Below are 25,920 nucleotides of genomic sequence, written 5' to 3'. Positions count from 1 at the left end.
TGTGTGAACCATTCTAACAGGCAGTTACACAATACTTGATTTTACAGTTAATAGATTTTTTTCATTCAGTGTTTTGTATTTACAGTTGAACTTTGGACCTATCAGACTAGACACTCTTTATCATGCTGGAAAACTTTTTAAATTGTGGATCAAATTATCAGCACACTTCTATTGAATTATACATACATGATCAAACTGTTATTGATTGCAAGGATTTTGTTTATTTATTCCCAGAGATGCCAACCATTACGAATATAAGCTCATACAGACAAATATTACGACTTGTTGCAACTCCCAAATTATTGTATATTATATAAGCCTATACAATAAAGTGATAAATTGTTCCCCCAGGGCTTGAAAGGGGTGAAAAGAAAATTTCTAGTGAAATACAAATAAATTTTGATAATAAATAAGACATAGTCCAAATGGCTACTTGCAATAATCATGTTTGTGCTTGAAATACTAAAAAATATTTGTATCTCTGATGTCTACCAATAGTTTGAGTGTGCTGCTTCTCCATACTGGGTACGTGGGGGAATTCATAGTTACATCATCAGTGCTTGTCAGCCAATCAGCACTCGCATAGATGGGTATTTCTCGTTTTCTAAGCAGCATAGAAACACCAATGCAATCGTTCACAAGATGGGGAAAAAAAGAGGCCTTGTTCACCAGATTGTCTTGTTTCTGGCAAATCTAAAAGGACTAAAACTGTGAATCGAAAATTTAGGAAAGAGTATAGTGCAAAATATTTGGTCATTGCATCAAAAGTCAGTGACAGTCATGCGTTTTGTGCAGTTTGTCATATCGATTTTTCTGTGGCACGTGGCAGGATAAACGATTGTTCCAGACATACAAAATCGGCATCTCACCAACAAAAGGCTGAGGCAAAGACTAAAACGATGCAGATAATGACATTTATGAGTAAGAATTCAGAATATGAAAAAGAATTTCAAATGAATTTTTTAAAATTTATTTATTAAATATACAAAACAGTCGTAAATGAGCAAACTATAGCAGTAATAAATAAGTTATAATAATAAACAGCTTAGAGACATTGGTCAGGCCTAGTAGCCACAAATGATAAAGGGTTCTGTCTACAATCATTATGCTCAGTCATTTGAAACAGTTGGCATCTCTGTATTCCATTTAAAATTTCTTATGATTAACTTGTATTTTACATTTTAGTTAATTTTGTAACAGTAAATAAGAAACAGATTAAAAAATGAGAAATTTGGTTCTTGCTTCTGAAATCTTTTCTTCAAGATTTTGTTCTTGTATAATCAAAGTTGACAAAATATAACCATAATTAAACATGAAAATGCCTCAATTCTTTTAATTCATTTATCCAGTTTAAAATATGAAATACTCCTATACTTACAAAATAGAATGGTGTAAAATAATTTTTATACATGGTAAAGCAGCATATGAAGAAAATGACACCAAGTTGTTAAAATCTTCTTAGACCAAAGCTTTTAGATCTTGTAAGTGTCAGTTAAGTGAAATCTCAGCTTTCTACTTGTTAGAAATAATACAATAGCAAAAGAAAATTTATGATAATGTTTGAAAGCAGGGTGCTTTGCAGGAGTCTTTACGTCATTGCTTATATTTCTATAAAGCAAAATGTGAGAAATTTCACAAAAAGTTATCAGACCAGATATGGGTAGCAGAAAATGTGGAAATGGGCAGTTTGAACTGAATAAATGACATGTGATATAGAAAGTGAACCTTCATAATTTGTTGACATGTATCATTTTAATATTAGAAAGTTAAGTTATATTAAACTTTGAACTATAAACTAGTTGATAATTAAATAATTTAACTTCTTTAACATGCAAATTTTGACCTATAAGGTAACAGTATTAATGTTTTATCTTCCAAACTTTTTTTAATTTTACACACACACACACATATATACAATGTCAGGTTATTCAAGAACCTCACTAAAGAAGTCCGAATGTATGCTCAAAAGTTCATTGATAGAGGAAAAGACTTCAACTTAGAACTGGCCATAAAAACCAGGATTATCACTGATGGTTTACGATATTCTCTTGCCACTGGAAATTGGGGAGACCAGAAGAAAGCCCACCAAGCCCGTGCTGGTGTGTCTCAGGTAACAAATTAGTTATCCTTTGTATTTCTTCAGAAGTAAAAACAAGTTGGTTGACCTGGTCTTTCAAACTAGAGTGGTGATGTGTTTTTGAAGTTTAACTTTTTCTGTCCAAACCATAAAAGTAGAGTGAAAGGCAAGAATTTGCCTAAATTGCAATTAATAAAATATATTTTGTTGTTTTTTTGGTAAAAGCATACTAAATTGTAATTTGTGGTCTTTGATTCTTTTACACTTGACCACAAAATTACAAAAATATGCTAGTTACTGAAATTGACTTCTTTAATCAGAATAAGCATTTGATATTCATTAGATATGACAAAAATGATTAAGAATTTTAGTTATATGTGTTAATAGAAAAATGAAGAATCTCGAATTTAATGAGTGGATCACTTTTTTACATTTTTGTCCTCTTTTAAGCATTAATTTCTTTAAAGATAATGGTTGCAAGCCTAATGAATTGATTGAATAATTCTTGTATTTTACATATAGCTCTATAATGGCCATTTAACCACGAAAGGCACATGAAATGACAAAGTTGCATCTCAGAATGTTTCTTATCAAGCCTGAGATGAGCTGTATATTTCTGATTTTCATAGCCTAACCAGTTTCCTTTTCTAGTCATATCTGAATCATCTCTTAAAATTGCAATTTAGGTTTACATAATCCTTAAAATTTCTGTCAGTTTTTCTTTTTTATAAAAAATATCTAGTTAGTTACTACTTAAAGTCACTTTCATAAGTTATATTTTTTCACTCATTCATCTTTAACTGTCCCAGTGAGTTGGAAAAAAATCTTTTTCAGTTTGCCTTTACAAAAAAATCTGGGGTAATTTCCTACTTGAACATATCAAGTTTATACTATAGAATGACATTGGTCTAAGTTGCACTTAAAAGACTGGCTAATCAACTAATATATATATTTGTTATCTTGGACACACATACACACAAAAAAAACCTACATACAGTCCAGATTTCACACCTCAACTGCCAAATGTCACTCTTGGAATAAAGACAAACCTACACAGTTTAAATTTCACACTTTAGTTGTCAAACAGTATTCTTGAGGTAATTGATATGTATTTTGAATAGTCTGAAACTGTTAAATTTAGAAGTTAAATATTTATGTATTTAATTTGATACTTGCTTAAAAGATTGATACACACAGATTTCTTTCATAATAGAAATATATTTTAATACACAAACAATGACAAAATATACAATAAGTTATTACAAATAATGATCTTTATAAAAGTTTTAAAAACTTGTAAAAAGTATTGAGTCTTGTATCTGCTCTAGAATTTTTTTATCTCGTCGAGGATTCATAATGAGCAGATTAATGTAGATCCAGTTCACTTAATTTGGAACTAGCTAGCTCTTCACTAATCACTGATGAATTTGTTTTCATAAAAATAGTTGTGATTGATGTGAATCCAGTGAAGTTAAATTGTTTGTTATGTTCAAAATCTATAAATGTGCCTGGTCAGATACCTGAAATTGCTGATTAATAAGTGTTAATCACAGTTAAAGCTTCCAAGGGTTTTAGTATACCAACTATAGCAAACTAGTACTGTCTCTCAGCACATTGTTTTGGTTACACTTATAGGTGTTAACAGAGTTTTTAAAAATTTCAGCCTGCATGACCATACTGATGATACACTAGTGTTTCCACACACACAGCTGATATTTACACTCTGGAATCTTTTACAATTTTAATAAATAGGTGGGAATACTGCAATACATATTTAATAGTATATGTTATGAATATTTTGAAATATAAATTTAACTTGAGTGTCAGTATTAAAATAGATACATAATAGTAATTTAATCACAATACAAATCTACATAATGTAAATTTCACACTGTAGTTGTTAAATGTTACTCTCAACATAAAGGCAAACTCAAGTGTAATTTTAAATTTTTATTTAGAGCTTACACTTTTATGAGGATTGATGTTGCTGTATCCTGTTGATTTTGTTCAGAATCAAGAGTTGGAAATATCAGATTCTCTGAAATTTGTACTTGCTCCTCATTATCACCCCTACTCAGTACCATATAGTTCTCAATGATGATAGCTGGTATTGCTCTTTAAGAAATATTGTGCAAAATTTGAGTTCTGAACTTTCCCAGGAAAGTTTTTTTTGTACATGTTGAGAACTACCAAATAATAGAACCAACTGTTATATTGATTTGGTTTTGTCTGGTTGCATCTACAGCTTGGTAAAGAAATATTAAAGCTGAAGTAGAATATGAAAGTTTTGTTAAACTTGGAAAATGTACTGAGTTATTTAAAACAAGAACAGATAAAGAAATGCAGAAATTTTAACTAAATTACATTGAAAAAGCAATGGTATATGAAAAGTTAATATAAAATTTTTGAAGTTGACCAGAGATCTAATATTTACAAAGGAAACTAAATTGCAACATTATCTTTAGGAGTTAAAGCAGGCAGAAGTATAAAAAATGTATATGGAGAAATTGGACCAATTCATTCTCTTACTGAAATGTAGAAAAATTTTAACCGTCTTGCCACTGGCATCTTCTATGCATGTGATGAAATTTTAATGAGTTACCTTTAAATTTTAAATTACTTTGTTATAATGATATATGAATAAATCAGACATAAAAGTGCAACTAATAAAACAAGTTTTAATAGTATACAGTTTTATATTTTTATAAGACAATATTTTTAAAAAATCCTGAATTTCCCCCAGTGGGAGAATTGTTGCATTTTATCTCTATGTTTCCTCTTCTCTAATTTATTTCAATCTCTCTAAGAAATATGAAATTTAACATAATTTGATCATTAAAATGAGCATTGGTCAAGCAAAGAATAAGTTTCATATTCTTCAATGTTATTTGGTTGCAGAGCCCTAAGATAGAAAAACACTCCTTGTCATTCCATGCTCTCATTGTTTTGATCAGAAATTCTAAATAGTTCTTTCTTGTGCTCAACACTATATTATATATAAGTAATGTAGTACATGCAAGTACTTCATGCATGATGTAATTTGATACCATTTATGTGACTACAACTTGTACAGCGTAATTATTAGTGAGACACATCTTAGAGGGCAGTGAAACGATAAATGGTAAGGCTACAAAAATTGAAATTCCTATCTGTTAACACACGGACCAAATTTTCCACTATTTTTGCTCTATAATCTAATCAAAAATGAGATTTTGAAACTAGATGGACATGTGTAGAATGCATAAAAATTCTGTGTCTGCTGATAACAACAGAAATAGTCACATTTTTCAATTTTTCCCCTAGGATCAGTCGACTGGTCCACTTGGGCTGGGGTCAACCAAGTACCAGTGTTGGATGTTCTCAATAGGTGTTGTGAACATTGTATCTGATGCTGGTATTTGGGTATAGTGCTCAAGAAACCCTGACATTGCTACAGTGTTCTTGTTTGGCATTGCAGGGCTCCATGGTGGGTGGGGTCAGTGGGTACAGAATTTTTTTCTTTATTATGGATCCTCCAAATAAAAACTGAAACAAAATAGTGAAAACAAAGTCCATAGGTAAATTACCTCATCTTGATTCTGAGCAGCAATCTTCAACAACTGTATACCCTGTTGTACTTCATTTTCTTATACTACATACTCTTTCAGACAAACCTTTAGGACAGATGTCTCTTTTTTTTTTTTATTTAGAAGGGATGAGAAGGACTTGCTGGCTCTCCAAAGTCAGTAAAGAATCTTTGCTCTTTTGACATATTGGTGGAAACATCCACGTCCCAACACAGTGAACTCCTCTTGCATTCAAATGTGATTGGAGATATACCTATTGAGGTTACACCTCATGCTACTTTGAATTCGTCACAAGTAGTTATTGTTGAGAGTGATTTGAGGAACATCTCAGAGTCAGAGATTCTCGCTGGTTTCTCCACCCAAGGAGTTTCTGCAGTGAGGTGTATCTCCACTTGCAAAGAAGAAATTATGATGCTGATTGATGTTCTCATTTTAACATTTACATCACTGCATCCACCTGCCACCACCAAGGCAGGTTATCATAATTGCAAGGCACAACCATACGTTCCAAACCCTCTCAGATGTTTCCAGTGTCAGCAGTTCAGGAACTCGAAGACATCATGTCGTGGTTCCTTGATGTGTGCTTGTTATGGTGGCAAGGACCACAATGCTTTTGAGTGTGAAATGGACCCTCTTTGCATCAGTTGCAATGGCTCTAGCCCATCCTATTTTCGTTCTTGCAATGGCTCTAGCCCATCCTATTTTCGTTCTTGCCCTAAATGGTTGAAAGAAAAAGAGTGCAGTGTTTGAAGACAATTCAAAACATTATGTACCCTGAGGCTCAAAAGTTGTTGTCTACCACTTCATCTAGGATGCATGATGCTGCACGTAATTCCACTTTTATAGTGGAAGTGCAGATGGATCTCTTTGTTCCTCCAAAAGAATTGTTCTCAAACCAAATCAAGAGTCTTTTGACCTCCATGGTTAAAAATGTTCATGAATCTCTGTCCCTAACATACATTCCAGCAAACCCCAAAATCCAACTCCTTTGGTTCTGGGTATGAGCATTTCCTTGGGTGCATCATCATCTTTTGCTCCAAGATGCAAAACAATCATTTGTTTGTTCTCAGTCACTGGAATCCTTTTCCAACAACAAAGACTTGCCCAATCAACCCAGGGCAGGATCCATGGAGGTGAACAGACCTCCATTGATAAAAGACAAAGAAAAAAAGATGTGGTCATAAACAAAAGGGCTCTCCACCAATTTGCTACACATAAATAAAAGTGGCTGCCTTGATACAATGGAACTTGTCAAGGTTTCCGTTCTAATCTGATTGACATCAAAGCAGTGATTGTTTCCTACCATCCTGTGTGTCTTTTCTTACAGGAAACATTTCTGAAACCTAGCATTACAGTCACCTTTTGGTAGTTTTCTTTGTACAGAAATGATAGGTTGTATGATGGATGAGTGCATGGAGGGTGGCATTGTTGGTTTATCAGCATGTGCCCACCATGTCTTTGCCACTTGACACACCCTTGGAGGCCATAGCCATTCGTTTTCCTTGGGTTGTACCATCACTGTTTGTTTCCTCTACCTATTGCCTGGAGAGATCTATGATCAATCAGCCCTTTATGCTCTCATTGAACGGCTGCTGTCTTCCTTTTTAATCCTGGGGGACTTTAATGGACATCATCCCCTTCAGGGAAATGCTGTTATTGATGGGAGAGGTCACTCCATAGAGCATATGATCTCTGATCACAATCTTTCTCCTTTCAGTACTATTTCTTATACTTATTTTCATGCACCTTATCAGTCCTTTACTGCTATTGACCTCTCAATTTGCTCCACTTCACTATTCTCACACTTTTCATGAAGGGTTGACAATAACCCACGAGGCAGTGATCATTTTTGTATCGTTTTGAGAGACTGGTCTTGGTAAATACCACCCAACCCATGTGCCTGAATGGAAACTGGCTCTCTTTCACTGCTCTCACACAACTTGTTCCTTTCATCATCTGTAAGTCATCAGTAGACAACTGTGTGGCAGCAGTAAGTGACTGTATTATACAGGCAGTTGCTAAGTGTATTCCTAAAACCTTGATACATTTTTCATGATATCATTGTCCATGGTGGAATCTTACTTACCACATGGCACAGAGAAGGCTCAAAAATGGGCCTGGGTTACTTTTTGTAGGTATCCTACTCTCAAACCTCGTCACTTTCCAGCAGGCCCATGCACATAATCATTGGATAAGACGTCAAAGCCAGAAGAACTCTTGGATTGAGTTCACAACTGGCATATCTTCTATCACCAGTTCCAAAGCCACATGGGAGAAGATTCAAAAGGTGATTGGGCAATATAAATGTCTCCCTCTTGATCTTGCTCTTTGATGGCCAGGAAGTAGCTGATACCTGGAGCATCACCGATACTCTAGATAAAAGATTTTGCCTGGTATCTAGCACTTCTGCTTCACCCACCATCTTTTTAGTTATCAAGACTTGGGTAGAGCAATGACCTTTTTCCTTTCAAGCTGATTGTCTCTATGACTATAATTGTTTCTTTACACTGGTGGAACTCAAACTGACCCTTCATTGGTCTGGCAGTATATCAGCCATACCTGATGATGTACACTATGAAATGCTGTGCCACCTATCTTCTGCTTCTCTTGCTATTCTTCTGATTTTTTTTAACCAGATCCAGCAGGAGAATGTTTTTTCTGATGCCTGATGCTGGGCAATTGTACTACCTTTTTCTAAACCTGGGAAGGATCCAAAGATTCCTTCAAACTACTGTCCAATTGCTTTGACAAGCTGCTTCTGTAAGACCTTAGAGAGGATGGTTAATGCTCGTCTCGTTTGGTTCCTCGAATAAAATAACTTCCTCTCACCCACCAAGTGTGGGTTTCGACAACAGTGCTCCACCATGGACCACCTGATTTGCCTTAAAACGTCAATCAGAGAAGCCTTTCTCAAATGACAACATCTTGTATCAATATTCCTTGACATTGAGAAGGCTTATGATACAACATGGAGGTATGGTATTTTGCGAGACCTCCATTTATATGGGTTATGTGGCCATTTGTCCATTTTGTTCATTTTTTAATAGACAAGAGATTCCAAGTTCATGTGGGTTTGACACTTTCCCATTCTTTTCTACGGGAATTTGGAGTCTCTCAGGGCTGTGTTTTGAGTGTTACACCTTTCAGTATAAAGATTAATGTCATGACTGAACAACTCCCTCTTACTGTTGCGAACGAGCTCTGTGTCGATAACTTTCACATCTCATGTCAATCGTGGAACATGAGGTATATTGAGCGGCAGCTACAGACTGCACTCAGTTGTTTACTGAAGTGGACCACAGCAAACAGTTTTAACTTCTCTCTCTCTCTAAAATAGTTTGTATCACCTTTTGCTGTCAACAGGGTATTCACCCTGATCCTGAACTCTGTATCAGTGAAGTTATGCTGCCTGAGGTTCCTGAGACAAAGTTCTTGGGGCTTATTTTTGACCATAAACTGACCTTCATATCACACATCAAGCACCTACAAGTGCACTAAACATCTTTCATGCCCTCTCTTTCACCACTTGGAAAGCAGATTGATATTCTATGCTAAAGATATATCGTGCTCTTATTTGATCATAACTAGACTATGGATCACTGGTCTTGTGGCTCTGCCATGAAATCAGCCTTAAAGATGCTGGACTCTGTTCATCATCAGGGACTTCAGCTCTGCACTGGGGCTTTCCTCAGTTCAGAGCTTGTACACAATCTCATGAACCTTCTCTACACATCTGCCATTTGCAATTGTCTTTACTGTATGCTTTGAAACTTAGATCCTTTCTGCAGCATCCCACCTGGGGTTGTGTTTTCCTTCCTCGGTGGGCCATGCTTTTTCAGAACAGATGATCTGCTATTTATCCTTTTGGTCTTCATATCCAGAAGCAGTTGGATGAATTGGGTCTGTCTTTGGATGACTGTATGCTTTTTCTCTTGCCCTGGATCACTTAGATGCTGAGTAGTACTCAAATTGCACTATTTATACTGACTTGCTTAGTTCTCTACTGACCCAGGAATCACTTCATGCTAGTTCTTGCCCTGTTCTCACTGATATTTAAAACCGACTGGCCCATTTCTTTTTAACATCTACTTCTATCCAGTTTTTCTGGATACCACATTGGTATTCACAGGAATGGGCTTGCCGACACCCCAGCTAAATCTGTCTGCTCTGGCACTATCACTGCTGTTCCTGTTCCGTGCATGGACTATGGTCCTGTATTCAAGGCTCAGTTTCGTGCCAGTTGGCAGATGACTTTGAGTGAGCAATGTGAAAACAAGCTTTATGAAATAAAACTTTCCATTGGACTTTGGAAAGAGGAAATAGTCTTAACTAGACTACGCATTGGTCACAGTTTTTTAACTCATCATTTTCTTTTATTTGGGATTGATGCCCATGTGTTAAGCCACATTTTACAGTCTTGCTGTCATTGAGAGTCATAAACATGTTCTGTCCCAAGGTTTATCCATAATGTTAGTGTTATTGGTGATGGTGACACTGTTTGCCCTCCAAATGTTTTTAGTTTTATAAAGGCCATTAATATTTTTAATGCCATTTAAGTTTTTTAATTTATAAATCAGACTGTTTTTAATGTGATTCCCTTTTAAGAATCAAAGTACATCAACTTCGATTTGAAATTAGAAAATGGCTGCAACATCAAATAACTCAACCAGGACTGGAAAGGCCAACTTCAGGTGTCTAATACCGATGTTTGAACTACCTGTTAGCCATTCTGGCAAGTTATAATAATTAAAATTTTGCTACAAGTCTTTTAAAACTTGTATTACTTTACTCTCTGAAATGGACATAATGTCAAATAACTCGAAATTGGGGTGGAAAAACCAACTTCTGGTAACTGACACTGATTTTTGAACTTACCTGTTATTCTTCCTGATGAGTTATGATAATTACAATTATGCTTCAGAAAGTCCTTTACAACTTGTATTACTGTAGTTCTTCTCTTAATGTTGTAGACTAGATGTCAAAATTGGATTTGATTCTATTTATGTTTTTAATTCAAAACGTAAACTTTCTTTTGTTTTACTTTAATTTCCTTTTATGAATTTTAATAATTTTACTTTAATTTTAACTTTTTACTGGACGTTTGGTGCAGATAGCCTAGTTGCTTTGTGCAATAAAACACCAAACCAACCAACCACTTTATGGATATTCCTGGTGTCTAAAGGTGATTCTTATTCCTTTAAGTTTTATAACTTGATTTTTTTTAATTGTTTGTTTTAGCTACTCTTTTAGGAAGATGTAACAATGAAAAATAATACACAAAAAATAAAAATATCTGCCTTAATCGTAAGCTTATTTGCACTTTGGTGTATGCTTTTATAAGTTTTAACTGTGCATTGTTCAAAAATTAATTTGTATAGCTTCCAAACATGCATTTTATAACACAAAATATGTTGGGCACTAAAGTAGAATAACTTAAAACTATTATTATTTATCTAGGTTTATAATTAATTTTTCAATGGGTTTAAAATTTCCATAAATTTTGAAATACTGAACTCAGTCTGTATGTATTAATACCTGCTTGCAAAGTAGCAGCTTCCAACAGGAAAGCAAAATACTTATCAGAATCAGCCAGTACACAAACTGGCCTTTCTCTTGGTTATAAGCATGTACTGATGATAAACAGGCATGAACAGTTAAGTGATTTCAAAAACATGAAAAATTAGGAGGATGTGATAAATTTACCAGCGTATCAGCAAATAAAGAAGATAAGAGTTTATTTTATGTTCTGGTTTATTGGTATCTATAATTTGTGTATCTAATTGGTGGAGACTAAAAACCCATATATAGGAAGAAAGTCTGAAAAGGAGAACTCAAATTGCAGAGGGTTACATGACACTGAGAAGAATGAAAATTTGAATATTTCCTTTTAAAATTAAGAAATCTAAACATGTGATACAGAAATTGTAAAGTACGTTTTCATGCCATTTTTCTTAATGTATGTTGCTAATAACATAATTAAATTTTGAATTTAACAAAAGTCACATGCACTCTTTGGTAACACCCTACACTTGTGCACATGCACACAGGTATTCAAGCATTATTGTACCTTAGTTTTTCATGAACTAATGTATCTAGTAAAATAAACTGTACAAAGATTATTTCTCTTTCAGGTATTAAACAGATTAACCTATGCTTCTACCCTCTCGCATCTCAGACGAGTAAATTCTCCCATTGGTAGAGATGGCAAGCTAGCTAAGCCTCGACAGTTACACAACAGCCTTTGGGGAATGATATGTCCAGCAGAAACACCTGAGGTTAGTTTGATGAATTATTTAATAGTTGTAATTGGAAATGTTCAAATAGTTTAAGAATTGAAATTGTATACATATTTCAAAATTAATTTCATTTTATTACACTTAGTGTTCATCCATCATCAGTTGGAAATTACTGCACAACTTGTACTGTAATGCTTGACCTAACACCAACATGAATGGTTATATCACACACTATGTAATTTTAAAGTGGCAGAATGAAAGTTATGTGCTAAACATCAGTTAACAGTTTTTGATTTTGTGAAAATAAATCTTGGGGTACTTAAAATGTCATTTTGGTGTAATGAGCCTTAAATAACTTAAACCACTCAACACTTTTTAATGGTTATTGAAATTTGAAACCTTGTTTATAAATATTTATATGACAAACTGATTCACAATATTTACTTCAGAATAGTTGTACAGATTCATGTTTATTTCATTTTTCATCATGATACTGCATAATGAAACAGTTTTCTTTAAAATAAATGTTGGCCTTTTTCCAGTTAGTTCTAGATTCTACAGACTAATTAGTTTTTCTAACATTACCAATGTTTTTTACAGCAAAACTTAAGGCTAACTTGATTATGTAGATAACTTCTTACAGATTACTAAAACTGGTACAAATCCAAAAACTACTCTTTGAACAACAGTTTCACAGACTGTACAGGAACTAAGTCACAGTTTATATTAAGCACCACTTTAGGCAGCATTTCCAAAAATAATTTATTAGATTTCAATACAGAAAAGACAGATTTCTTGAATTAATAACCCAGCCAATAAAAAAAAAAATATATATATATATATATATTTCTGGTTGTGCATCATCAGTTTGATTTGTTTTTAGAAGTATGATAGAAAAATGTTAAAATATTTCCCTGCAAAAAAAAATATCTTTCTGCTTGAACAATGCAAGAAGCTATGTATTCCAAAAAACTTTCATTTGGCATTTCAAGGTGTTGTTTATCTGCCAGTCCTTCAAAAAGGTATCAGTTTCTTTTGTGACAAATTTATGTAACTGGAAAATTTTGATGAACTTAAGAATTGATTAGATGTATATCAGTGACAAATTTAAAGCATCTTACATATTTTAACTTGCTGCTGGATCAAGAACTAGTCTCATCTTTTCAATCCCAAGCTTGTCTTTTAGGTGCTGCTTTCAGCTGGCTTTCAAATCCTATGATTAGTATAACTATTTGAAAAGGATTTTACAAGCAAAGCCAACTGTTTGAATAGTCTCATGATTGAGCTAAGCATGTGATCTGAATTATCTTTACAAAAGCTGAGGAAGTATTGAAGTTTCTTCCGATAGAGTATTAACTGTATCAACAATAAATATATTTTTGAATTATACTTTAATGGTATTTGCATAAATTTGAATAACTTGTGACAAGTGTTGAAGTTTAGTGTATCAACAAAATGTTTAATTAGACCATACTGTTTTTGAGGATTGTTGTTCTGATGTCAGATTGGGACTTGTGACTGTGTTTTACATGTTAACTGTATGTCTTTGAAAGAATTCTTACAATTTTCATAATATTATGTGTAATGTTACTTTATTCAAAAGTTTCAGCAGAGAAAGTTTTTATTGCAAAGTGTTTTATACATGTTGAAGTAAAGGTAAATAGTGAAATGAATTTTGTTATATATTCTTAGATGTTCTTTGACTTGAATCATTAGGTGGTGTGCTGTGGAATCAATATTAGAGGTATATGTACATTTGTAAACAACATATAACCATGTGCTTTGGTGTCACAATTGTGCCTATTTTGTATATAGTCCTGTATTGAAGGCTTAGCTAAGTGTCAGTTGGCAGTCAAACCTTTTGTTGTTCTGTACAGAAACAAGATCTGAAGGAAGAAGTTGTCCTAACTAGGTTTTGCACTGGACAGTTTAACTCTTTTTTATTTTCTTTTATATGGGACTGATCCACCAATATGTGGCCCTTGTGACACTCCAGTCACAATAGCCTACACTTTACTTTTGTGCCATCATTACAACCATGAGCAACAGTACAATTTCAACATGTCTCTTCTCTGGATTGAAGAGTATTGTTAACAATGGCGAATACTGTTCAACTTCCTCATGTTTTTAACTTTTTACAGACTGTTTGGCTATTTGATTTTATCTCGATTTTTCATCAGAATTTTGGACGTTGATTTGTTTTAACTTGATTTATTTTTATATTTACACTTTTAACTGGTTGTATGGTGCAGCTAGCCTCATTGCTTTATTCCAAGAAAAGTCAATCAACCAACCAACCAACAAGAAACAATAGTAACTTTGATTTCTATCCATACCATCATGTGAAGTCTGGTTGATGATGAACTTCAGTTTGTGCTTATTTATTTTCTGTTTGCATTTTCAACATCAGTTGAACTTATTTCTTGCTGTTGTTAATCGTTTATGAGACAAAGATATGCATTTAAAGCCACATGGTTTACTCTCTGTTAACACATAGACTTGGGTAAAAAGGCTCCTTGGAAGTGAATGATAGTAGTAATAGACAGACATTAAGATTGTAGACCATGAGAAGATTTATGTATCCATCTTAAGTTCAGAAATTTGTAAGTTGGGGCTAGTTAAGTGAGGTATATAAAAACATGCATATTTGGATTTAATGGAAGATTTAACACAATATACAAGTAAATAAATATGCATGCTACTAACTGGTCTTGCAAATTTAAAAAAAAAAATTTGCACTGGTATAAGGATTATTGTATAGCAGGTAATTCAGCATAATCTTAAGTGGTCTTGCATTACAGGACCACTGTTAATTAATTTTTGTGCATTGTTATTGATGTAGTAAAAAAAAATTAGTTTGTGCTCTTTGTTATTGAAAATTGAATAGAATATAGAACATTATTGCAGAGTGGCAAGTATGGAGTGCAAAATATGTTAATTTTAGTAATATAAATCTTTCTGTGTAATGAAACTCTATTCTAAAACAGAAGGACGTGTTAATGTTATATCATAAGTTCTTTTGTTGGTAGGGAGCTGCTGTTGGCCTAGTGAAAAACCTGGCATTGATGTCCTATATTTCTGTGGGGTCACAGCCTTCACCAATTCTTGAGTTTTTAGAAGAATGGAGCATGGAAAACCTAGAAGAAATAGCTCCATCTGCTATAGCAGAGTAAGAGTTCATACAGCAAACTCTTCTGTCTTTTGTTGTTGTTTTTTTTAATAAAGGAAAATGTCTTAAAGACATAAGATAATAAGGTTAATGTTTTTGCACACATTTTTCTTTTTTTCTTACAGCTCTGAAATGTGTGTAAAATATCAGTGAAATAAACTTGTTTAAAAAAAATAAGAGCTTTTGCAGTGTTTGAAGATAATGTGGGGATATAAAACAATATAAAAGCAATAAAATGTTAGAATTTTCAAATGCTGTTTTGTTTAGTACACAAGTTTAAGAGAAATAGAAAGTAATTGGACCAAGAAAGAGAAACTATGTTGTTATATAGTTACTAAGATATTGAATTTACCAGTTTTAATTAAGTTTGAAAATCTGCATATCAAATTTTAAGTAGGTTTTTACTGAATAAACATTTAATCCTATCTGCCTGACATCATTTACTGTACGGTGTGAGGTTTCAATGGTTTGCATTCAAACTACTGCATTAAAGTTTTTGTTTACATTATAAGACTTATTACAACATGAAATTGTAGCTAATAATCTGTATTTTAATAATATACAAGTTTGAAGTTCTTAATTTTATAAAACAATATTTTTAAAAGGCCTGAGGTTTTCCCTAGTGTAAAAAACGTCTTTTCTGTTTTATTCACCACCTCTGCAATAAGTATGAAATTCAACATAAATTACTTTAAAATCTTCATTGTTCATACAAAACAATTTTTATAGCTTACAGCAAAAACTTGTTTCTTGTTTTTGTTATTTATTTATTTATTGTTATGAAAGTAACTAAAATGTGAAAATAGGGATTCCTTTAGGTAAATAAGTAATTATAATGAAATTATTTCATTAGATATGCATTCGAGCAGCTCAGAATAACTCATAGGTAATTTAATTTGATAGTGTAATGTGAGTTGCACATTCCCCAAGTAATGTACAACTTACAATGGTTGAAGTAGTCATTACACAGTTCAAAGAGCAATAAAAAATAAAATCTAATTATAAATAGATGTTACAAATTTAAAATTGCTTAGGATAAACAAACGTAGTTTCATGCTACACATGAAATCATTCTAGAAAGAAAAGATGGTAATTGAGATTTATTTTGATTTTTTTTTTTCTTTAGTGGTTATGAGGTCAGTTAAATTTCTTTCTTGTATATGGTTAAGGTAGAGAAAATAACAAAATATGCCTAAAAACAAACATTTGAAATGTATTTAGGAGAATTGAGATTATGTAATTGAAATTTGAAATTTTTGAGAGGAAGAAAAGTATTTTTAATCTTAACCTGAAAATACTTTGCACATGGAGTATTTAAAACAAATACATATTTTTCTTATTTAGTTTATTAAAAATACTTCAGTAAAAAATTTAATTCTTTTGTATGTGAAAGACTTGGCATTTACTAAAAGAGTGCCAAATTTCATGATGATATACACACTATATTAAGCTAGTAATATCAAATCTGTAAAGACTTTGAGCCAATACTAAGGGGTTATGTAATCTGTCAGAATGACTGAGCCCATATTGAGAGACTTAAGTAACTAAATCAGAGAAAGGTAGTCATTAACTGAATAATTCTTGTAATATTTGTGTTAAGTCTATTAGTAGATATTTTAATATTCATCTACATAACATTCATCTATTAAGTATCTACAGAACTGAAATTCCTGCTGATGAGCTCATTCATGTCAAACTAATTTTAACATTCATTTAGCATAGGAGCCTTAAAGCTGGGGCCCAAAATAAGAATGCCATAGACATTTATTTTATTCCATTATCATTTGGTGCTTCTTTGTTTCTTTAATAGAGCAACAAAAATTTTCGTCAATGGTTGTTGGGTAGGAATTCATAGAGATCCAGATCAGTTAATGAACACCTTAAGAAAGTTGAGAAGACAAATGGATATCATTGTATCAGAGGTAGATTTTTTTTCTGGTTGTGTTCTAGATATCACATGAACACTGGTATGTTTTAAAAAATCAAATCAAATTATAACAGAGTAGTTTTATCCTTTAATGGAAAAAATCTGGTTCTTTTGTTGGGTATATTTTAGATGGTTTGTGTTTAAAATTTACTGTTTAGAAAGTCTAACAAAATGTTATTGTATAGCAGAAATTTTTAGTAGTTAACTTTAGTAATATATCTTCTATGAGGTAGTAACATTTAAAAGTTTTCATAGTGAAGTTTAATACTTTAGAGATTTTTACCCATGTCTTATAGGTGTCTATGGTACGTGATATTCGAGACCGAGAAATTAGAATCTTTACAGAGGCTGGGAGAATTTGTCGTCCATTGTTGATTGTAGAGAACCAGAAACTGCTACTGAAAAAGCATCATATAGATATGTTAAAGAAGAGAGAGTTCAACAACTATAGGTTTGCTATTTTTCATTAAAATAAAAGGTATTTGATATCATCTGAAGATCCAAAAGAAGCAAAGGTTGATACATAGAAATAACAAATGAATTTATGGTGGTATTGGAATAGTTCTGTATGTAATTATTACACAGACAAAACGAAATTTTAAAGTTTCTAATAGCTGCAGCACTTAATTATTTTAGGCAGGATTAAATTAGACCTTTATTTACTTTAAACTATTTTTGTGCTCATCAGAATCTGTTGGCCTATCCCCAAATCAAACTTCTTCCAGGTAGGACTAGAGTAATTATTATGTGAGACCTTGTTTATGCTCATATACATCAATCAAAATCGTTTGACCTCCTGAGTCCAAAACTGCAATTAGATCTCAGTATGTGATAGATCTATGATATAAAAGTTTAGACTGTTCTATGATCTGCTATGCTACAGCTAAAAATAAATCTTAAATATTATGTGATACAGTATAGATGTATTGGCTCACAACTAGCAGGACTTGATTTTGAAAGAAATAATATATGTTATATAACTGTTGAGATTTCCCTCACTAGTATCTGACAAAACTTAGGTATGTAGAGTTGACGTTTTTTCCTTACTGATAGTTGGCAAGACTTGGTATCTAGTGGTGTGGTGGAATATATTGACACTTTAGAAGAAGAAACAATCATGTTGACTATGAACCCTGATGAGCTACAAGATAAGAGGTTGTCGTACTGTTCGTCATATACCCACTGTGAGATCCACCCATCCATGATACTTGGTGTTTGTGCTTCTATTATTCCTTTTCCTGATCACAATCAGGTATGTCCCATAGCTAAATAACCTAATTCCTATATATTGTATATCAAGTATATAATTATTTCACTAATTTGTATTATCAAAATGAACCAGGTAGTAATCTCATTAACTTGGACCTGGTCACACTTAAGTGGCGTAAATAGATAAAATAATTTCCTGTCTTAATCACCCACACCACAATACAGTAGTGTTGTATATCAGTCAGTCAGTAGATGTGAAAATGACTTCATATTAGGGGCACAACGTTGCAGCTTGGTCTGTTGTGATGTTTGTACAACATGCATATGGTATGAATCACAGAAAGAATTATGCACTCTGTAGGCTAAAACACTGCATGGTATATGAACTTCAAGAGCAAAAAATAGACATTTGTTACTCATAATTTTAGTTTTATTTATTCTTGAAACAGGGCACTTTTGGGGATCCTTCAGAAGTACATTTAGTAACCAAAGACACATGATTTGTATTTCAAAATTGTTTAATTTGTATCCAAAACGAACTAGATGGTGAAATTTGATAATTTCACTTTAACCACAATTGTTTAGGTGGTACTAGGTTTAACCCTTTTCATTAATATATCCTGTTCTGTTTTGTTTTTACACTAAATTGTATAGTTTTGCTTTAAAAGATTGTATAATTTTCTTTTTCCAAAAGTTATCAAAATTCCAAAATTTTGATGAGATATTGTTTTGAAAAAACGTTAAAATGCATCCTTTTGTCTTTGAATATTAATTTTTAAATTGATCAGAAAGTTCTATTTTATATACAGTTACTGTTTCCAATTATTGATTTTTATTATATACTTTGATACTTTATCTTGCTGATTGCAATAGTCACTGCTTCTGGCCATAAATGAAACAGTAAAAATTATAAGATTTGTCAGTGACCTATGACTTAACATGTTAAAGTGTCATTAGGTCATACTAAGCCCAAGTATTTCTGTTTAGAGTATTTTTAGTTAATGATTTTATTTCTGGTTAATGTAATTTATTTTCAATAAAGCCATTTTACTTGTTTAACTTGGTACACCCCCATCGGTGTGGATTCCTGTACGTGGTGAGGGGCCTCCCAGGGAAGGTTCTGTTCTTTCAGGCTACTTTTTCTGGGATCTAAACATCCATTAAAGTGTTTGCCGTGCATGGCGACCCATGAAGGGGAGGAGAGGATCCAGTTGGTTGAGGGGTCCAACCCTAACACACCACTTTGGCCTTGAATTCCTTTAGATGGGTGGCCCTCCTTGGATCGGTCGGCTGGTCCATTTGGGCTAGGGTCAATCAAGTACCAGTGTTGGTAGTTCTCAACGGGTGTTGTGGACATTGTGTCTGCTGGTGTTTGGGTAATAGTGCTCACGAAACCCTCACATTGCTGCAGCATCTTTGCTTGCATTGTCCCCTCATAGGGCTCCATGGTGGGTGGGGTCAGTGTGCACTGAAATTTTCTTTTTTTCTCTGAATCCTCCTGCGAAGAATTTAAATAAAATAGTCTTCTTGAAGACTCTCAGCAATCTTCAACATCTGTACCACCAGTTGAACCTCATTTTTCATTCTACATTCTCTTTCAGAGAAACCTTCAGGGCAAATGTCCCCCTTTTTTTTTATTCAGAAGGGACTAGAGGGACTTCCTGGCTCTCCAAAGTCAATAAAGAATCTTTGTTCTGGAGACATATTGGTTGAAACATCCACATCCCAACACAGTGAACTCCTCTTGAATTCAAAGGCAATTGGGGATATACCTATTGAGGTTACACCCCATGCTACCTTGAATTCTTCACGAGGAGTTATTGTTGAAAGGGATTTGAAGAACGTTCCAGAGTCAGAGATTCTCGCTGGTCTCTCCACTCAAGGAGTTTTTGCAGTGAGGTGCATCTCCACTCGGAAGGATGGAGTAACACTGCCAACAGATATCCTTGTTTTGACATTTACATCACCACGTGCACTTGCCACTATCAAGGCAGGTTATCTAAATTGCAGGGTACGGCCGTAAATTCCATACCCTCCTCGATGTTTCCAATGTCAGAGATTCGGCCACTCAAAGACATCCTGTCGTGGTTCCCTGACATGTGCTCGTTGTGGAGGCAAGGACCACGATGCCTATGACTGTGACATGGACCTACATTGTGTCAACAACAATGGTTCTCACCCCTTCCTACTTTCGTTCTTGCCCTAAATGGTTGGAGGAAAAAGAGGTGCAGCATTTAAAAACGACTCGTAACGTTACTTATCCTGAGGCTCAGAAATTGCTGTCCACCATTTCATCTTGGACATATGCTGCTGCACTTCATTCCACAACTACAGTGTGAGTGCAGACAGATCTCTGTGCCTCCAGGAGAATTGTTCTCAAAACAAATGAAAAGCCTTTTGACCTCCATGGTTAAAAAAGTTGATGAATCAACTTCTACACCCATCTCTGTTCCTCCCATACATTCTCACAAACCCCAAGATCGACATCCTTTGGTTCCAGATACAGGCATTTCTTCAGATACATCCTTTTCTCAAACCCCAAGATGCAAAACAATCATTCGTTTGCATTCTCAGTCACTGGAATCCCCTTCCACTAACAAATCCAGCCAGGGCAGGATCCATGGATGTCGACAGACTTCCCCCGAATAAGGACAGTAAGGAAAAAAAGACGTGGTCATAAACAGAAGGGTTCTTCAGCCAATTCGCCTATGCGTCATTAAAAAATGGCCACCTTGATACAATGTAACTGTCAAGGGATACATTCCAATCTGGATGACATTAAAACTGATTGCTTCATGTAATCCTGTATGTCTTTTCTTACAAGAAACATTTCTGAAACCATCCGATACAATCACCTTTCGACAGTTTTCTCTGTACAGAAATGACAGGCTGTGTGATGGACGAGTACATGGAGGGGTGGCACTGTTGGTTGATCAGCATGTGCCCAACCTGTCTTTGCCACTCGACACACCCTTGGAGGCCGTAGCCATACGTGTTTCCTTGGGTCATACCATCACTGTTTGTTCTCTCTACCTGTCACCTGGAGAGACATATGATCAATGAGACCTTGATGCTCTTGTTGAACAGTTGCCATCTCCCTTTCTAATCCTGGGGAACTTTAATGGACTTCATCCCCTCTCTGATCACAACCTTTGTTTTCAATACTGGTTCTTCCACTTATTTTCATGCACCTAGTCAGTCCTTTACTGCTATTGATCTCTCGGTTTGCTCCTCTTCATTATTCTCCCATTTTTCATAGAGGGTTGACAATAATCCATGAGGCAGTGATCATTTTCCTATACTTTTGAGAGAGACTGGCTGTGGTCGATGCCACCCTTCCCCCTTGCCCTGGTGGAAGGTGGATCAGTCAGACTGGTCCACTTTCACTTCTCTCACAGAACTTGATCCTGCCATCATCTGTCAGCCATCAATAGATGACTGTGTGGCAGCGGTAACTGACTGTTATTATACAATCAGTTTGCTCAATGTATTCGATACTTTCCCGTACTTTTCTATAGGAACTTGGAGTCCCTCAGGGCTGTGTTTTGGGGGGTACACTTTTCAGTATAAAGATTAATGCCATCACTGAACAACTCCCACTCACTGTTGGAAATGGGCTCTATGTTGACGACTTTTACATCTCATATCAGTCGTCAAACATGACATATATTGAGTGGCAACTACAAACTGCTTTCGATCATGTACTGAAGTGGACCACAGCAAACAGCTTTAATTTCTCTCTCTCTCTAAAACCGTTTGCATGCACTTTTGCCACCAACAGGGTGTTCACTCTGATCCTAAACTCCGTATCGGTGTAGTTTTGCTTCTTGTGGTTCGTGAGACTAAGTTCTTGGGGCTTATCTTTGACTTTAAGCTGACCTTTATACCACACATTCAGCAGCTACGGGTCAAATGTACAAGAGTACTGAACATCAGCCATGTCCTCTCTACCACCAGTTGGGAAGCAGATCGTTGTTCTATGTTAAAAATATATCGTGCTCTTATTCGATCGAAACTCGACTATGGATCACTGATCTATGGCTCTGCCAGACCCTTGGCTTTAAAGATGCTGGACCCCATTCATCATCAATGACTTCGACTCTGCACTGGGGCTTTCCACACCTCCCTAATTCAGAGCTTATATATAGAATCTCATGAACCTTCTTTGCATCTCTGCTGTTTGCAACTGTCTTTACTATATTTTTAGAAACGTCGTTCCTTACCAAAGCATGCCACCTAGGGTTGTGTTGTCCTTCCTCGGTGGGCCATATTTTTTCAGAACAGACAGTCTGCCATTGCTCTTTTTGGCCTTCGCGTCCAGGCGCAATTGGATGAATTGGGTCTGTCCTTGGATAACATTGCAGAATCCACTGGTCAGCCCATCCCACCATGGCTTATTACAGTCCCCAAATGTGACCTTTAAGTCATTTGAGAATAGCAGATACTCCCGATTTGAAATACCATCTTTTATTTGTTGAGCATCTTTCGAACAATCTTTCCATTCCAATTTATACAGATGGTTCCAAATCAGGTGACTCTGTGGGGTCTGCCATGGCTTGTTGTGGTTTGGTGGTTATGCACAGAATCCTCTCTACAGCTTCTGTGTTCACTGCTGAACTGTACACCATTTCTCTTGCCCTGGATTATATTGAAGCTAAGCAGTACTCCAACTGCACTATTTATACTAACTTGCTTAGTTCTATACTGGCCCTGGAATTGCTTCACGTTGGTTCACACCCTGCTCTTGCTGATATTCAAAACTGACTAGCCCATTTCTCATTAACATCTACTTCTATCCAGTTTCTTCTGGATACCAGGCCACATTGGTATTTGTGGGAATGAGCTTGCAGACATGGTAGCTAAATCTATCTGCTCTGGCACCATCACCACTGTGCCTGTTCCATACATGGACTATGGTCCTGTATTCAAGGCTCGGCTCTGTGCCAGCTGGCAGTTGACTTGGAGTGAGCAACATGAAAACAAGCTTTTCCAAATAAAACCCTATATTGGACTTTGGCTATCTTGCTTCCATAAGGATCGGAAGGAGGAAGTTGTTCTAACTAGACAACACATTGGTCACAGTTTTTTAACTCATCGTTTTCTTTTATCTGGAACTGATGCACCAGTGTGTAGTTTGTGTAACACTTAGATCACTATAAGCCACATTTTACTTTCTTGTCTTCGTTACTACTCTCAACAACGGCACCATTTTAACACTGTTTGGAACCAAGGTTTGTTCGTAACATTGGACAGTGTCGTTGGTGAAGGTGATACTGTCCACCTTGATAAAGTTTTTAGTTTTTTGAAGGCCATGAATCTTTTCAATGTCATTTAAGTGTTTTAAAATAATACATTAAACCTTTTTTAATATGGTTCTCTTTTAAGAATCACAATCTATAGTTCGATTTGAAAAGCAGAAAATGACCGTAACATTAAATAACTCAACACCAGGACTGGAAAGGCTAACTTCAGGTGACTAACGCTGCTGTTTGAAATATCTATTTGAACAACCCTTTTGTCATCCTGGCAAGTTATTATTACAATTTTGCTACATGTCTTTTAAAATTTTTATTACTTTACTTTTGATAATGGCTGTAATGGCACGTAACCCGGAACCAGGACTAGAAAGGCCAACTTCAGGTGACTGACGGTGGTTCTTGTACTTACCTGTTAGTCTTTTTGGCAGGTTATGATAATTACCATTATGCTACAGAAAGTCCTTTACAACTTCTGTTAGTGTAGTTTCTCTCTTAACATTCTAGACTGGATGTCAACATTGGTTTTATGCTATTTATGTTTTTAAATGCTGTTTTGTTTTACCTTCATTTCCTTTTATGAAGTTTACTACATTTACTCTTTTTTTACCTTTTTACCGGACGTTTGCCATAGATAGCCTAGCTGCTTTGTGCCATAAAACACTAAATCAACCAACCAACTAACTTGGTACAATAAAAAATATTTGGGTAGGGAAGTAAGTTGCATTTGAGTTGCTAAATGTTGTGTAGTTCCCTTCAATGTTCATTAAATCTAATGAGGTTTATCTAATGTTTTGTGGTAGAATAAAGTTTTCTGTAGTTTCCACACAAATATTATTTAACACAGGAATGAAAAACATTAAGAAAATTATAACAGGTTTTGTATGCCTCTTGGAATTTCTGAAATTTCACCCTACTCCTTGGAAAAATTCCAATTTTTTTTTCATTTACTTTACCCCTAGAAAAATAAGTCCTGCTACATTAGATACTTTATAATCAAATGTTTATTGATATCTAATCTCAACACGAAAGCTTAGATATATTTTATTTTTTTACCATGTGCATATTTTCAGGTCAGGTTCAGTGAATTTGTGAACAGTGTTGTGTTACCATAATGAATATTATGCATGCCACAATCCTCATTTTTGATTTCCTAAACAAAAGGAAATATGTGCATTCTTTTCAACTCTTCATAGAAATCCACACGATTTCACATCTTTGTCTTTTCACTTAGTTTATCTTAAATTTTCTTCTTAAATTTGTCTCTTTTTTTGTCCATATTTTGATTGATAGCCATGGGGCTTTACAGAGATGCACTGCTGAAACAGTTTTTTAAACAAAGCAGCTGCAGAATTTAAATAAGTGAAACACACTTACTTTTGTGATTGCATGTTCATACTGTTTCAGTTCTAGTTTTCTAACAAAAACTATATTCATTAGCTTTATAGGATTTCTAAGAGCTATTGTTTCATGTTTAGAAAGAAAAATTTTGGTAGTTATGGGACATTTTATTGTTTTAGTGCATTATTCTGCATTCTTTTGAGCATTATTCAAGGAAATAAATTTTTAAAAGTTACTAAAATGTAAAAGTATGTAACTTTTTAAGTTTGAAATAGGTAAAACAAGTAGTAATATAAGAGAACTTTATGATGAGATATGTTCACAAATACCTTGTGCATAATGTAATTTTATGGTGTAACATGAGTAGCAAGTAATCTAAAGCATAATGTCATGAATAATTGTCATGTATTATTTACAGTGACACTTGTAAAACTAATTATTTAAGTTAGGTCATGCTCCATATGTGTGCCAAATTTTGTCCAAATCCATCCAGCAATTTTTAGAAATCTTGCTGACAAACACACAGGAGTAAAAACATAACTTCTATAATAATTAAACCAATGAGAATAAATTACCATTCAATGATTATTTCTTAGCTTGTATATGAACACCAATTAATAACCAGTCTTTTAATATTTTTTTAATGTTTGACCAAATTAATGCTGTTGGTGGTGCCCTTAATGTTAACATCAACAGCTCTCTTATAGCATCTGTAAAGCAAAGGTGTAGGAATTTTATTGAGGAACAAAGGAAACAAAATGAACAGGCAGAAATGTTTCAGTCTGATAGATGAAACAGACAAAAAGAAACTACATTTTCAGAATATTTGTGCTTTGCATGAGTTAGCAGATGAGTTTGTTACAAGAAAAGGCAGAAGTACCAAGAAAATTTGCTTTTATCACCAAATCCAACATCATCAGGCACGTTACTAAAGAAAAAAAGGAACTTACCGTGTTAAAAGGCTAATTATATGAAACATTAAAGTAACTGAAATAAACGTATATACATATATCACACTGTGTACATAGGTAATTTTTTAATTAAAATTTATAATTATCCATGCATTTGCCATTTTCTACCATGCTCTCCAGAGATATTGAATCAGGATCTGTACATGTGTCTGTCTTGTTTTGTTTTTTC

The 25,920-nt window shown here is 34.3% G+C and overlaps 1 protein-coding gene across 6 annotated transcripts in view; it reads left to right on the top strand.

Annotated features, from left to right (window-relative positions):
* Polr2B (RNA polymerase II subunit RpII140) overlaps positions 1 to 25,920 on the top strand; it is a 112,718-nt gene that overhangs the window by 68,605 nt on the left and 18,193 nt on the right. For all 6 annotated transcript variants that reach the window (XM_076460683.1, XM_076460686.1, XM_076460681.1 and 3 more), the window contains 6 exons: positions 1,924 to 2,110; positions 11,775 to 11,918; positions 14,909 to 15,048; positions 16,859 to 16,970; positions 17,272 to 17,426; positions 18,029 to 18,227. In XM_076460683.1, coding sequence (XP_076316798.1) covers positions 1,924 to 2,110; positions 11,775 to 11,918; positions 14,909 to 15,048; positions 16,859 to 16,970; positions 17,272 to 17,426; positions 18,029 to 18,227 — 937 coding nt within the window. The remainder of the gene's footprint in view (positions 1 to 1,923; positions 2,111 to 11,774; positions 11,919 to 14,908; positions 15,049 to 16,858; positions 16,971 to 17,271; positions 17,427 to 18,028; positions 18,228 to 25,920) is intronic.

The sequence above is a fragment of the Tachypleus tridentatus genome, chromosome 10 (genome assembly GCF_004210375.1).
Source record: "Tachypleus tridentatus isolate NWPU-2018 chromosome 10, ASM421037v1, whole genome shotgun sequence".
Classification (NCBI taxonomy): Eukaryota; Metazoa; Arthropoda; class Merostomata; order Xiphosura; family Limulidae; genus Tachypleus; species Tachypleus tridentatus.
The sequence above is the reverse complement of the archived record's forward strand: the minus strand, read 5'-3'. Positions and strand labels throughout refer to the sequence as shown.